This window comes from Prionailurus bengalensis, chromosome D1, assembly GCF_016509475.1.
Source record: "Prionailurus bengalensis isolate Pbe53 chromosome D1, Fcat_Pben_1.1_paternal_pri, whole genome shotgun sequence".
Lineage (NCBI taxonomy): Eukaryota > Metazoa > Chordata > Mammalia > Carnivora > Felidae > Prionailurus > Prionailurus bengalensis.
In genome coordinates, this window is record NC_057346.1 from 64,700,056 (window position 1) to 64,714,326 (window position 14,271).

Genomic DNA, 14,271 nt, shown 5'->3' on the forward strand with positions numbered 1-14,271 from the left:
AAGAACGTGCTTTCGACGCACCGGGCGAGGGGCGGTGGGAGAGAGTGTTGGTTTGCAAGAGGACGGAGGGGTGGGATGGCGAGAATGCCCACAGCGCGCCCCCGCTCACACTCCCCAAGCCTGGGCGCAGCCGCTCTGAGCGCCGGGTCCGGAGGCGAGTCCCGCGCTCCTCTAGGAGCGGACGAGCGCCCTCCGTCCAACGCTGGCGCCCGAGCCGGGCCCACCGGGATCCCAGCCCGCGGCGCGCGCCACTGACCGGGCCCCGCCCCCCGGCGGCCGCGAGTGGCGGGCGGGGCGCCGGGAGAGAGGCGCGCGGGGCTGTGCGGCGCCACCTCCCCTCCGTGCCGGGGGAGGGAGGGACGGAGCGGACGGGCGGGAGAGAGAGAAAGCCCGACCGACCGGCAGCCGAAGAGCTGCATGCAACCGGTGGGAGGCCGGGCCAGCCGGGGCTGGGGCTCGGGCCGTTTCTTGGCGGCTCCCTGACGGAGAGCGCGGACGGCCCGGAGGCGGCGGCTCTGAGCTGGCAGGCGGAGGGTTGTCTCCCGCGCCCGCCTGCCCGGCTCGGTCCGAGGATGCGGGGGGGCGATGCCCGGGGCCAGGGACGCGCTCTGTCACCAGGCGCTGCAGCTGCTAGCCGAGCTCTGTGCCCGTGGGGCCCTGGAGCACGACAGCTGCCAGGATTTCATCTACCACCTGCGGGACCGCGCCAGACCCCGGCTTCGCGACCCAGGTGAGTGCAGCCGCCGCTGCTGGGCGCGACCGGAGGGCCCTGTGCTGGGAGTTGGGGCCGCACCGGGGCCTGAGGCAGATGAGCGACGCGGACTGGGGGAATGTGGGGGGTGGCCGCCGACCTAGAGGAGGGGATCAGGAAGCGGTTCGCCGTGGCCTGATGCTGGACCCGGGCGGGGACCCGGGCAGAGGCTGCTGCGCGGAGGCCGGGTCCGGGGGGACTGGGGCAGGGCTGGAGGACCACGCCCGCCACCTGCGCTCCGGTCGCCCTCGCTCCGGGGGGCGGCTCCCGAGCTCCCGGCTCCGCGCTCCACTTCCCGGGCTCTGCGCTCCGGCCGAGGGGAGGCCGCGGCCGCTTCTCCGCGGTGGGAAGGGGGACGAGGCCGGAGGAAACTCTGGGAAGTTGGGAGTTGGGGACGGCCCCGGCTGCGGCTGAATCCCACTGGGCACTTCCCACTCTCTTGAGCGCCCATTTCCTTTCCCCGGTCTGGGGTGGGAAGGGCGGGGCGGGATCTGGCTCGGGGCCGGCTACGGGGAGCTCCGGGTCCTGGGCAGCCCGGCCTGAACCCGTTCCCGGCGGGTCGTTTGGCGTGGAGGCGGCCTGGGCCTGGGCGCCCGGAGCTACCAGCTGCCGCCGCCGGGCACAACGGGTCGGTGGTGGGCTTGCTGGTCATGGCTGGGGCACCTGCACTTATCCCTAGTGGAAGTTGCACAGCTCCTAACTTTGGAAAGTTCGTTTATTTTGGCATTTGACCAATTAAGGTTAGAGGAAGGAGTTTTAGTGGAGCCATTTGCTTTTCCTAAGGGCCCTGGGTCTCCCACATTTCATCCACTGCTGTTTACTGGAAGACACAGTCCAAATGTTTACTTGAGATTCTTCTTACCTGGAGAAATCATTTTCTCGAATATTCTCTCAACCTAAATACAAAAAAAAAAAAAAAAGTATGCGTTAAAGATGAGATGAGAAAATGGCCTTTCCCCTTGATGTTCCTGTGTATAAATATTGGAAAGGAGCTATTGCTGTGCAAATTATCCAGTACAAATTTACCTCATTTTAAGCCAATCCATTATATACAAATCTGCTTGCACAAAGGATAATTATTTGATTTATAAAGAGATACACAGCGAGTCTGACTTACATAGCATTTCCTTGATAGTATATTCAAAATGGGTCGGTGGGGTGAAGACAAATCATCTGCCAAAAGTTTATATCAGATTTTCCCTACTCAAAGTCTATTTTTCTATTGAAAAAGAAAGATTATTGTTCCCTGTTGCCTGTGGTTACATTTATTAAGTTTATCAGATGATCATTAATGTGTTACTTCAAACTGCAGAATTAAGTCAAGAAATACTGTTGATCCCAAACAATTTCCCTGGAGGTTCAATGCCCAGCCTTTGTGTGGCTTCCTGCTGGCTGTGATGTGCTGCACAGACCACAGATACCAGTGAGAGCTCCTTGTTTCATGAACTGGGAGCCCTGGATGATGTCCTAAGTGGGGAAAGTTCTCTCCTTGAGCCATGGGAACAAGAAAATTATTTAGCATGCTTCACCCAGAGCAAGTATTAGTGTTGAAATGTCCCACTTCCTTGCCTGTGACTGTGCCACAAATTACCATTGTTATCCCACATAAGTCGTCTCCTTTGGCTTTCTTTATAAGAGAAGATGAGTGAGGCCTCTTGCTGAGTCCATGTTTAACACTCCACATCTTTTTGGCTGATTTTATGCTTCTGCTTCTTTTAATATATAAGCTGGATTCCATGTTCTTGGGCTTTGCTTGGCCCCTGCACTGGGTTGCCCTTGAGGAAGAGTCACAGAAAAAAACTCCTTGCAAGAAACAAGTCTGATAACTTGGCTGAGAAGAAGCCACAGTTAAGAGTATGCCCTGCTAGTCCTTGAGTTCCTAAAAGCGCTATGGTGCTTTCCTAACTAGGGCATGGTGGTTTCTAGGTAGCCCATGCCTCTCTGGATCTTTGGTTCAGGCTGGAAGCAGCCTGCTCCTGAGGCAGGAGTGGGGCACTGTGAGCATGGGGTGAGAGGGACGGAGGCTAAAGCCCACATCCAGAGTGCACCCTCTCTCCCAGGGCACTTCAGCTCAGGCCAGATCTCTCTTCACTTCCCTCCTTCCTCTCCTTGCCCACATTAATTCTTATATTAGATGCATTTATCTCTATCCCTCTGAAGCTGTTTGATTGTCTGAACCAAGAGTGGCTTTCATTTCGAGCGCTAAGAGCTGAGTGGCTTGAGTAGCTGCATTGCACAACACTGCACATGGTGCCCTGGCGATTGTCTGGTGTGAACCAAAATAAGCATACACACTGGTCCTGGGACACGGGTCCCCGACAAAAGTCCTCTCTGTAAATGAATGACTTCCTTTTCTGCAAAGGGACTCAACTGAGTGGCATTTGCCAGCTTTCTCTGTCCTTTGTCTATCCATGCCTACTCGGTGGTAGTTAGATTTTCTCAAGCTCCACCGAGGAACTTTGGTTTTGGAAGAAGAACACAGACATCATTCCCTGTGGGGAATTATGCAGAGGGACACTGCATCTGGGATATTCATTTTTTTCAGAGGTGGACTATGCGTGGGTCACAGATCAGTGGCCATCCAGAAGGGTCATTCCCTGCCCAGGTAGCTGGGGTGCTCTGATGTGGGAGTACAGTACCTAGTCTCCCCTGACTTGGTGTTAAGAGAGGATTTGATGAAAGTGCAGTGTTAAAAAGTAAAGCTGAGTCACATTTGGATCTGGAATGCCTCACCCAGGCTTTCATCTGTATGAACTATGAAAGTAAAGTGCTGATCTTTAAGCTGAGTGTGAGCACTTTTTTTTCTCCATAGAGAGCAGTTAGAATCCTTCTGTTAAGTGTCTTTATATTGTTTCACATATTGGGGATGTGGGACATAAACTTGCAAATCCCAGAGTGTAGCCTTCATGACAGAGGGAAGAGCAAGTACAAAGGTCCTGAGATAAGGGCATCCTTGATGTGATTCAAAGAACAGTGAGTTTAAGGGTGGCTAGAGAGAGAAAAAAATTGAGAATGATGAGAAACGTGGTTGAGGGCTGGAGGGGAAAGATCACGTAGGGTCTTATCAACCAGCAGAAGGACTTTGGATTTTACTCTCAACGAGAAGGGAGGGATTGAGCAGAGAAGTGGCAGCACTGGGGCTCTTTGCTGAGAAAATGCTGTTGAAGAACAAGGGGAGAGACAGAGAAACTTGATAGGAAGCTGTTGTTGTGATGCTGACAGAGTGGGAAGTGGGTTGGCCAGCGTTGTCATAATGGAGATGGTGACAAGTGACTGGGTTGTGGGCACATTTGAAGGTAGCTGTGCTAGGATTTGTGGATGGGATGGATGTGTGGGGTGGGAGAAGTGGAGTCAAAGAAGACTCCAAGGCTTTTTGACCTAGGTTACCTCCATTACTTCAAGGGGTGGAGGGAAGAAGGAAATGAGGTTTCTGTGTTACTAAAAAATATTTTTTTTAAATATTAAGTGTGTGATGTCTCTCAGTTCAACAGTCGCCTGAAACATGAATGTGTTCTTTAACAACATCAACTGGTCTATGCTCACATTTTGTAACTGGAGACTTCACACTCTCTCCTCAAGAGGGCCGATTGATTGTAGGACAGCATTTATTGCTAGAAGATTTTTTCCTGGTATGGAATGAAGAGTTCTGTTTAACTTTCACTCATGGACCTTGGTTGCACTTTTTTTCCCCCCAGTTAAAAACAATTGGTTTTTTCCTTTGGCTGTAAGGAGGTAGAGATGTTAGCTTTTCTTAACCCACTGTTTCCACATCTGGAAAAGAAGGGAGGATTGTGTCATGTAATTTCTAGGTTTTAATCACGTTGTATTATTTTCCTTATAAGCCTTTTCTTCTCTAGGATGCCAACCGTGTCCATGCCAAACTCTTTATGTAGGTCATTTCATTTAATCCTCATGATGTCTTCTAAGACCTTGCTGCTCCAAGTGTTCATCTGTGGACCAGCAGCATCAGCATCATCTGGGGGCTTATGAGAAACACAGACTCTCAGGCCCCACCCAGACCTACTGCACATGAATCTGTGTATTAACAGAATCCTCAGATGATTTATAGGCACATTCAAATTTGAGAAGCATGGCTAAAAGAGATTGGTATTTATGAATAAACTGAAGCTCAGAGCTAAACTAGCAGCAAGGCCATGGGTTCCATTTGGAAAGGGTTGAGTCTAAGTCAAAGTAGTTTCTTAGGTAAACACATTACATGTACTAAGAATCCGAGAGTTATTGTCAATGAAAATTTCCTAGGTCTTTTTTCATAAGAGCCCCCTTCAGACCTCCTTTGTCTATTGTGTTCTTCTATAAAGGATTTAGTCTTTAACTGTAGGTTAAATTCTACGCAGTTGTAAAGATTCAGCTTAATTTTTAGGTTTTATGTTGACATTCCAGCTTTGTGTTTCTAGAGATTTTTCTTCATTTTGTGGTCAGGGTGTGAAGAAGAGCCTTATGGCTCATCATTAGTGACTTCTCTTTTCAAGTGGACATTGACCTTCTCAGGAAAAGCTCTTTCTAAACAAATGGTTTTCAACCTCGGCTGCACATTAGCAACATTTCGGGAGCAAACAAATAAAACAAACAGAGTTACCAATGACTGAGCTTTACTCTAGACAAATTAAATCTGAGTCTCTGGTGGTGGGGCCTGTTATCAGCATATTTTTTAAGTTCTTCTGTTGATTTTAAAGTGTTGATTCCAAGTGGAGGACAACTGTTGAGACCATCAAGCAAAGGATTAAACCACCTAATCTGCTCAGCTCAGCTCAGCTCAGCTCATATTTCTTTCCTGAAAAATTAGGAAAGATGGTATGGAAAGTCAGGGGTGTTGTTAACGGTTGCCATACACATCGACTGATTCTTTATTTTCCTTTGATAATATTGTCCCCGATTTTTATTTTGAGGTTTCTGTAAAAATCTAATGAGATCCATTATGTTCACCCAACTTGGGGGGCTGGGGGTGGAAAGAAGAACAAACTGAGAAAATCGTGTCCAAGTAGTATTTCATTAAAAAGCCAGAATGTGGAACCCTCACTAATGTCAACTGGTACTTAATTAGAATGAAATAATTTATTAGAAGATGTACATATAAGATAATGATTAAATATAGTTTCTAAGGGAAAACTTCAAAATAATGAGCAAGATTAAATATTAGTCTTATTAAAAATTTCACAGATAGTCAAAAGAGAGTTAACCTTAGAGCACTAGATTTTTATGAATAGACATTAGGATGATGATGCACAATGGGATTAATTTTTAAAAATTAATGATAATTGCAATCAGGAAATAGAGAGTCTTCTAAGGAATGAGTGGCATATTGGTTGCACAATATGTGAAGATAATTTGCATTTGCTTCAGTGACATTTGAGGGCTTCTTCATAAATATTTTATTTAAACAAGTGTGTTTTCATCTCTGTGGGATTCTTCTACATGGACCAGTGAGTGGTTTAGTCATGAGGTAATTATCAAGAGGGAAAAACAAAAGCAAACTGTGGTAAAGGCATCACAGGCTGTCCTGTGGCCAGCTGCCTCTTTCAGAATAAATAATCAAAAGCACAAACTTTTTGATGTGGGCTAACCTCTCAAGGAGAAATTAAGCTGACACCTAAGGGAAATCACCTAAAATGCCCTGTTCTGTATAGAGCATAGACTTTTCTTTCATGGTGAAAGCATATCGGCACGTTTGTGTTTGTGTGTGCACATGTGCTTTCCTGTATGCTTGGCCTAAAAAAATTTGTAATCCCTCTTGACCGAGTTACTTGAAGGAACAGACAAGTTTACTTGCTAAAGTGTATAGAGAAAGGGGAGGAGCTTAGAGAGAGGCATAAGTGGGAGAGCAATCTCACTTTTAAATGGATTAATATGGAGGGTGCTTTTTTACTTTCTAAGTGAAATCACAATTTAAGCCATAATGTGCATCACAACTTTTTCTTTTCAGTGTTTTGTTGGGGTTAGTTCTAGGAATGACTTTAAACCAGAGCAAACCGCAAACCCTTAATGACTAGGTTTTGCAGATCTCCTTGAAATATTCATGTGTCCTTGTGCGTGTATTTTATCACACAAAAACTTTTATATCAATATTGATGGAACTGCACCTGAAGGGGGGAAAAAAACTCAGCCAGGAAATCAAGATGACAAAGTGGAATAAAGAAAGAGCTTTAGAGTCAGAATCTGATCTTGCTCTTACTAGCTTTATGACTTTGAGCAAAATATTTAACTCTTCACTTTATTCATCTATTAAAACGGGCGTGGAAGGCTTCATGGGAGCACCGTGCCCAGACTAAGTGCTAGATTTTGGTGGTCCTGGTATTTATCTGTTCATGCTTCTTCTCAGCTGTGGTCCATGGGCATGCATGTGTTTTACCCATTTCTAATCACTCATAGACAAAAGTTTCCATTCTACTTTTTCTGTATGCTTAGCATTTTATCACTGCTCGTATGTCCCTAGGTGGATCTCTGTGTCTTAGTTTCCTCATCAGTAAAATGGATTACCAGTGTTCCGATAAAATATAGGATGCCCAGTTCAATTTGAATTTCAGATAAACAATGGGTAGTATTGCATGGGATAGACTTATACTATATCTGTCATTTATCTGAAATTCAAATTGAACTGTACCCCTTATATTTTTATTTGCTAACTCTGGAAACCCTATTATAGTATTTATCTCACAACACGTGTGAAATACTTACCATAGTACCTGGCACATAATAAATGTTCAATATATAATAACCATTATTACTATTATATTTTTCCATGTTGAACAGTCATTATTGTGCAATTTTAATGATGACTATATATATTCCGAAGAATAGGTAAATCTTTTTCACTTGACCATGCTTTTTGGCCATTTCTAGCTTCTGATTTTTCATTACTATAAATACTATTTTGTATCTATAATATCCTACTCCCTTTTGGGAGATTTTCTTCTCCCTTTTACTGCTCTAGTCAATGCAAAGGAAACTATGTTGAGGCCCCAGGGCCCTGGGACTTTGGCAGGAGGACACCCTGACAGCAAAAGGAGAGCTGGTGGAGGGGCCTCATTAGACCTTCCTCTTGGGGTGCATGCTGTGGGGGTGGCTGCATTTCTTATGGCAGTCCAGTACAGTATCTGACTCTCGCAGATACAACTCTTACAGTTGTATTCCTGGGCCAGCTGGTGGAGGGAAGGCTCAGTGATGCCATCCCTCAGGCGATGCAGTAAGTATGGGGTGGACGCTTTCTGAATATTGTAGTCTGAGAGAGTGTGGCATTCTCCAGCTGTTTGCCCACAAAAACCAGATGCTGCTGGTCAGGTGGGATGCCCTCCTCGTCTTGGATTTTGACTTCAACATGCCCAGTGCCGTCATCGGGTTCAACCTCTAGGATGATGATCTTGCCTGTCAGGGTCTTTGCAAAGGTCTGCATGTCTACATCTGCCACAAGACTGCGGCCACTCACCGGCTCGGCTATGTCCTTAAAGAGGAAGAAGTGGAATATTTCTTAATGACAAATTATCAACAATGAGTTCAGATTGTTTTCCTGTAAATTTTCAACCTTAAAAATAAAATCTTCCAGTTATTTTACCAGCAAAAGATGGGCTTATTCAGGAAAGAATTGCCACATGGACAAACAACCTGTGGCAAAACCATGGGAAATCTGGAGAACAAAGGTACACCTTTTTAGGGAGAAAAGGGATAAGTTGGGAAAGCTGTCATAAACTAAAAGTCCATTGGAGTAAACTGGTGGCTTCTCATTGGCTGAGCTGTTGAGTGGTGTGGGGGTGGGAAAGCATGTCTTCCCCAGGTGGGATAGCAAAGTAGCATCCATGTGCAAGATCAAGTCCATCTCTTCCTGTTGGATCTGCAGTGGTAGGGCATGGGAGCTCCCCTTCCCAAACCTCCTGACTCCATTTTAGTAAGGTTTTCCATTATTTTCACAAGATCTATGCCAACTATCCCTGCTACATAGCAAACCCACTAGCATTAGATGGTAATAATGTGAAGAAAAACCTGCTAATTTGACAGGTTTTAAGTGGCTGCCCAGTTGTCGTTTCATTTATATTTTTTTGTTGGTGTTGGTGCAATTGAATATTTTCAATGTTTTAAACCTACTTTTGTTTCTTATGTGAATTTTCTGTGTTTGATCTCTATCATGTGGCAGTTAGTAGTTTTTCCTACTAACTTGCATTAGTTAGAATATAAATATTCTGTCAGAAGAGCTCACAGAAGGATTAGATCACTGTTCAGTGAATGAGCTCTCCTTGTCTGACTACAGTTAATCATTATACTAGACCGATTTTTGAAATTTGAAGGGTGCATCAACAAATTGGGATTCACTGTAATATTCTTTTTTGGGGGAAAGAGGTAAGGTTTAATTGAACAATGTTGAGAATTTAGAGTGTCTCACTTTCTGCCCATAATGGTAAAGAAAAAAATCGACACACTGTAACATTCTTTCCAATGCAAAGTACTGCCTTTATTTATGTGAAATATGAAAAAAATTGTGATGCAACTTGGATCTCTTTTTCTGTATGTTTTCTCTCCCTCTTTCCAACTCGTCTTCCCCTTCTAGCAATTATGAAAACTTTACTCTAGCTACAGTGACCAGAACACTCTTTTTTAATTATAATTAAGTTAAATTAAGAAAACATTGGAGTGCCTCGTAATTGCCAGGTACTCGGTTAGGCATCAGTAATTCAAAGACACATTAGACATGGTTACTGCCCCTATGGCTTTGAGATAAAACAATAATTGCAATTAATAAAATGAAGACAGGAAGGGAGATATATATGGGAAACAGTGCAAAGAAAAGAGGAGAGAAGTAATTAGCTGGCTTGAGTGGATCTGCAGAGGATTCCTAGAGAGGTTAATTCTTGGGTGGAGCACTTTGCCTGGAATGTGTGGGTGGGAAGGACATTCTAGGAATTTATAAAGGTCCTACATCAGGAGGAAATGGATCTTTGGTAATAATAGTAAGTAGAGTATGTGTTGGGACTGTTGAGGGAGTAGTCTGTTCTAGTAAACACTGGTCAGATTGTATGCCATTGTCAAAGTCCCACTGAGGACTTGGGCTAGAACACTCTGATGTGGAACTCTTAAAAGAAGTATAATTTACTGTGATGGGTCTAGAGGACTCATTCTGAGCAAAGTACTCTGGGAGATTTCAGGATGGCAAGGTTCTGTGAGTGCCCATCTCTAGTCTCTTTGGTTGCTCATGGGAAATAAGCTCAAGTTGGTGGTGATGCTGCTTTTTTTGTTGAAGGTAAGGTCTTGACAGATTGGAGTCACTGAATGATAGATCCCTTGTTTTAGATCCCCAATCATGTCACCCTGAAACCCAGGTATAATTACCTCACATAATTGTACAAACTGCCTTTAACAAATTTAGTCACCTGGTTCAAACATCTGGCTCCAGATATCATTTCAGAGTATGCCAACAGTGACATCTTGCTTCCTTGCCTGGTTGTTTAATAATGAAAAAGCAACGTGTTCAGTTACATTGCAACCACACAGTATGTGGATATACACAGTCTGTTTTCTCTGATGTTATAGGGCCCACGAGGGAGTAAGCATGGCAGACCTGCTTAGTGCCCACCAAGCCATGCTGTGGAGATGGTTCTTTATTCTGAATACAGGAGCTGCCAAGTAGTGGGCACAATTTGTTAAAATAATTGAATTGGGGGCACCTGGGTAGCTCAGTCGGTTAAGCATCCAACTTCGGCTCAGGTCATGATCTCACGGCTCGTGGGTTCCAGCTCGCGTCTAGCTCTGCGCTGACAGCTTGGAGCCTGGAGCCTGCTTCGGATTCTGTGTCTCCCTCTCTCTCTACTCCTCCCCCTCTCACTCTCTCTTTGTCTCTCAAAAATGAATAAACATTAAAAAATATACATTTTAAAATAATTGAATTGAACACCCTTAGGTGGGTCATACACTTTCCACTTTTTTTATCCTCCCTTACCCCCTCCCCCCACACATAAACTTTACTCATTACATTTATAGAATATGCCTGACTACTGAAGACATTTCAGTTTGCATCACCTATAATACTGCAGACCTGCTGAAGGGTTTTAAGCTGAAAATTAAGGTGAGCAGATTTATCTTCTAATTATATCACTCTGGAGACAGGATGGGAGTTGATTGGAGAGATCATGATTGGAGATGCCATTTACTTACTCATCAAATGATTACTGAGCATCCCCTATGTGTAAGGCTCTGTTCTAGGTATGGTATATAGCTAGATATGTAGATACAGTATTGTGTATATAGTAGGGAACCTAACAAAATAAAAAGCTTTCCCTCATGGCACTTACGTGTTCCTGAGAGGAAAATTATAATACATAAATAAGTTAACTAATTCCATAGTATGTTAGATGGTAATAAGTGCTAAGGAGAAAAATAAAACATGGAAAGAGAATAGGTATGGGGACCAAAATGGCATCACTGAGAAGCTGATATGTGAGTAAAGGTTAGAAGGAGGTGACGGGAGTAAGGCATGCATAAGTCAGGGGAAAAGCATTCCAGGCAGGTTTAAAGGTTCTGAATCAGGCACATGCTAGGTATTAGCCCAGGGCAAGAGAGAAAGACATAGGCTGGAAAGTGATGGCAGGGTGATCACAAGGCCCTATTAGCCATTGTAATGAATACGACTTTTACTCAGAGTAAAATGGGAAGTCATTGAAAAGTTTTAAAGCAGAGCAGTGTAATATCTGACTTAGGAATAGAAAGGATTACTCTGATAAGACTGTAGAAGAGTGAGGGTAGAGTCAGGGAAAACAGTTATTTGACTGCTATCATAATTTATGTGAGAGATAATGGTGGCTTGGACCAGAGTGATGGCAGTGGAGGTGGTGAGAAATAGTCAGATTCCAGGTGGCTTGAAGGTAGAGCTGATAGGAGTTACCAATGGATGGATGTAGAGTATAAAAGACAGCGAGGAATCCAAATGACTCCCAAGATTTTGGCCTGAGCAAGGGAATAGAGTTGTAGGGGAAGTAAGTTTGAGGGGAATGATTAAGGGCTCAGTTTTGAATGTGTTAAGATGAAAATGCTTATTAGTGAGTCAAGTGGGGCTACAGATTAGTAAGTTGGATATATGAGCCTGGAGTTGGAAAAAGATGGCCTGACTGGAGATATAAATATAAGAATTGTAGGTATAGAGATGATATTTTAAATGACTCTGGCTGAGATGATCTAGGAAGACAGGAGAGAAGAGGACCACTAGTTCTGGAGGTCTCCATCCAACACTAGGAGGATGGAGAGAAGCCGAGGAACCAGCCAAAGAAGACTAATAAAGAGGGACCAGAAAATCCAAGAATATTGACCTGAAAGCCAAAATGAAAAGCCAAGGAAAAGGTATATCAAAGAGGAAGGCATAAAAGTCATTTCAGGGCTACCATTAGGTTAAGTAGACTGACCACTGCAATTAGTAGTGTAGGGGTCATTAGAAATGAAGTTGATAAGCAGTTTTGGTGAAGAGGAGGGAATAAGAGCCTGATTGGTGTAGCCTTAAGAGGAATTGACTGGCAAAAGTAGTAGTTGGTGAGGGAAGTAAGATCAAGGGGTTTTTGTTTTTTGTTCTAAATTAATGTGATGGGAATGATCTAGTGGAGAACAAAAATACATGATGTAGGACAAAACAGGAGAATTGTTGGAGCAGCATTCTTTTTTTTTTAAGTTTATTCATTTATTTTGAGAGAAAGCACGTGCGTGAGCATGAGTGAGATAGGGGCAGGAGGAGAGAGAGAGAGAGAGAGAGAGAGAGAGAGAGAGAGAGAGAGAACCTAACTCAGGGCTCCATCCCATGAACTGTGAGATCATGACCTGAGCCGAAATCAGGAGTCAGATGCTTAACCAACTGAGCCACTGGAACAGTATCCTTGAGCGGCTATTGGGATATCTTTACTAGGTGCTCGAGGATGAAGTCTAGCCTGCAGATATACATCTAGGAGCCATCAGCATAGAGATTATATGTAAAGCTAAGACATTAGATGAACTTACCAAGGAAGGAATGAAGATTAAAAAGAAGAAGTCAAACTACTAGTTAGAGGTTAGTAAGATGAGCAGGAACTGACAAAAGAGACTGAGAAGGAACAGCAAGTACTGTGGGAGAAAAATCAGGAGTATGGTGGCCTGGAAGTACAGAAAGTATTCCTGGAAGGAGGGAGTGATCCTTTAAGTGAAATGCAGCTGATAGATCAAGATGAGAACCAAGCACTGGTTGCATTTAGCAACGTGGAGCTTCATTGATGACCTTGAACTGAGGGATTCTGAAGGAGTTGTGGGCAAGTGGAGTTCATGAAGAAAAGTTGGAGAACATACCCTACATTTTTGAGTTTTATAGTGAAAGAAAAGGAAGGAGAAAATAAGTCAATAGATGGTTTTTAAATAAAGGAGAAAGTGATTACAAATTTGTTTGCTAGAGAGAAGTTAAAAAGGATGCAGAGGATGTGTCCTCAGGCAGAGGAAACAAAAGCAAAAATAACCTGTTAGGACTCTAACAAAATAAAAGGCTTTTGCACAGTAAAGGAAACCATCAACAAAACAAAAATGGAACCTACTAAATGGGAGAAGATATTTGCATTTGATATATCTGATATTGATATTGATTGATATTTTGATATATCCAAAGTAGCTGAAGAACTTATGCAACTCAACACCAAAATATCAAACAAAAACAAAACTGAAAAAATCCACCATAATCTGATTAAAATGAGCACAGAGGGCCTGAATACTATTTTTCCTAAGAAGACATACAGATGGCAAACAGACACATGGAAAGTTACTCAATATCACTCATCATAAGGGAAATGCAAATCAAAAGCACAATGAGATATCACCTTACACCACCTGTCAGAATGGATAAAATCAATAAGGTAAGAAACAACAAGTGTTGGTGAGAATGTGGAGAGAAAGGAACCTTTGTACACTGCTGGCAGGAGTGCAAGCTGGTGCAGCCACTCTGGAAAACAGTATGGAGGTTCCTCAAAAGATTAAAATCAGAATTATTATGTGATCTGATAATTCCAATGCTTGGTATTTACTCAAAGAAAACAAAACAACTTAGTTCAAAAAGATATATGCACCCTTATGTTTATTGCAGCATTATTTATAATAGCCAAGATATGGAAGCAACCCAAGTATCCATTCATGGATGAATGCATAAAGAAGGCATACACACACACACACACACACACACACACACACACAGAAATATTACTCAGCCATAAAAATCTTACCATTTGCAACATGGATGGATCTAGAAGGTATAATGCCAAGGGAAATAAGTCAGTCAGAGAAAGACAAATACCATGTGATTTCATTCATATGTAGAATTTGAGGGGAAAAAACCATAAATTAACAAAGAAAAAAGAAACAAAAAACCAGAATGTTAAATATAGAGAACAAACTGGTGGTTACCAAAGGGGAGATGGGTAGGGGGATGGATAAAATAGATAAGGAGGATCAAGAGTACACTTACCATGATGAACACTGAGTAACACAGAATTGTTGAATCATATTGTACACCTGAAACTAATATA

General features: G+C 43.5%; 1 protein-coding gene and 1 pseudogene across 2 annotated transcripts in view; one reads left to right on the forward strand and one right to left on the reverse strand.

Annotated features, from left to right (window-relative positions):
- The first annotated feature begins 317 nt into the window (after positions 1 to 317).
- SYT9 (synaptotagmin 9) overlaps positions 318 to 14,271 on the forward strand; it is a 199,503-nt gene continuing 185,549 nt past the window's right edge. Inside the window, exon 1 of one of the 2 annotated variants that reach the window (XM_043580543.1) lies at positions 318 to 730. In XM_043580543.1, coding sequence (XP_043436478.1) covers positions 586 to 730 — 145 coding nt within the window. In that variant the 5' untranslated portion in view covers positions 318 to 585. The remainder of the gene's footprint in view (positions 731 to 14,271) is intronic. The other variant, XM_043580542.1, reaches the window with a different exon arrangement.
- LOC122483517 lies at positions 7,058 to 8,640 on the reverse strand (annotated as a pseudogene).